The sequence below is a fragment of the Nanorana parkeri genome, unplaced genomic scaffold, assembly GCF_000935625.1.
Source record: "Nanorana parkeri isolate BGI_ZX_2015 unplaced genomic scaffold, ASM93562v1 scaffold2123, whole genome shotgun sequence".
NCBI classification, from domain to species: domain Eukaryota; kingdom Metazoa; phylum Chordata; class Amphibia; order Anura; family Dicroglossidae; genus Nanorana; species Nanorana parkeri.
Genome location: NW_017308391.1, coordinates 23017 through 23669, shown reverse-complemented (window position 1 = coordinate 23669; position 653 = coordinate 23017). Strand labels below are relative to the sequence as shown.

The 653-nt window shown below is 49.3% G+C and overlaps 1 protein-coding gene across 1 annotated transcript in view; it reads right to left on the bottom strand.

Annotated features, from left to right (window-relative positions):
* LOC108800761 (kalirin-like) overlaps window positions 1-652 on the bottom strand; it is a 168658-nt gene extending 168006 nt beyond the window's left edge. The window contains exon 1 of the mRNA XM_018572755.1: window positions 583-652. Coding sequence (XP_018428257.1) covers window positions 583-652 — 70 coding nt within the window. The remainder of the gene's footprint in view (window positions 1-582) is intronic.
* Window position 653: the final 1 nt, after the last annotated feature.

Here is a 653-nt window from a genome sequence, read left to right as displayed (position 1 = left end):
TATATATTACACTGCACCCCCATCTATAATACACACTATGCACCCCCATATAAAATCCAATGTATCCATCCAATATACAACGTGCCTTGTATAATATACACTATATCCGGTATAACATACAATGTCGCTCTCCTCTATAGAACGTATCCCATTCATAATACAACATATCCGGTGTAATATAACGTGTCTCTCCTCTAGTATACAGCGAATCTCATGTCATATACAATGTATCCGTCCTCTATATACCGTCTCCGTATAATATACTATATCCGGTATAGTATACAATGTATCCATCTTCTATAAATCACGTATCCCGGGACACAGACTTCCCTGCACTGTACGGGGGAGGCCAGAATAATGGAAACCTTCACAGGGCACCGGATTCATAGAATGGGAGCCCAGATCCATCGTACAGGGCACAGCACCGGTACACCGATCGGTATCCCGGGGGCTCCACACACCGATCCCAATCCGGAGATCGCCGTCCGATGCCCACAGATGGCAGAGCCCAATAACCGGACCGGGCGATCCCCGGATCGGACACACCGCAGGGTAATACATCGTATATCCCGATCCCGGTACCTGTCCGGAAGAAGGCGTCCACCTCGGAATCGGCGCCTCCTCCATCCTCCGCTCCCTCGGCCGCGTTCATG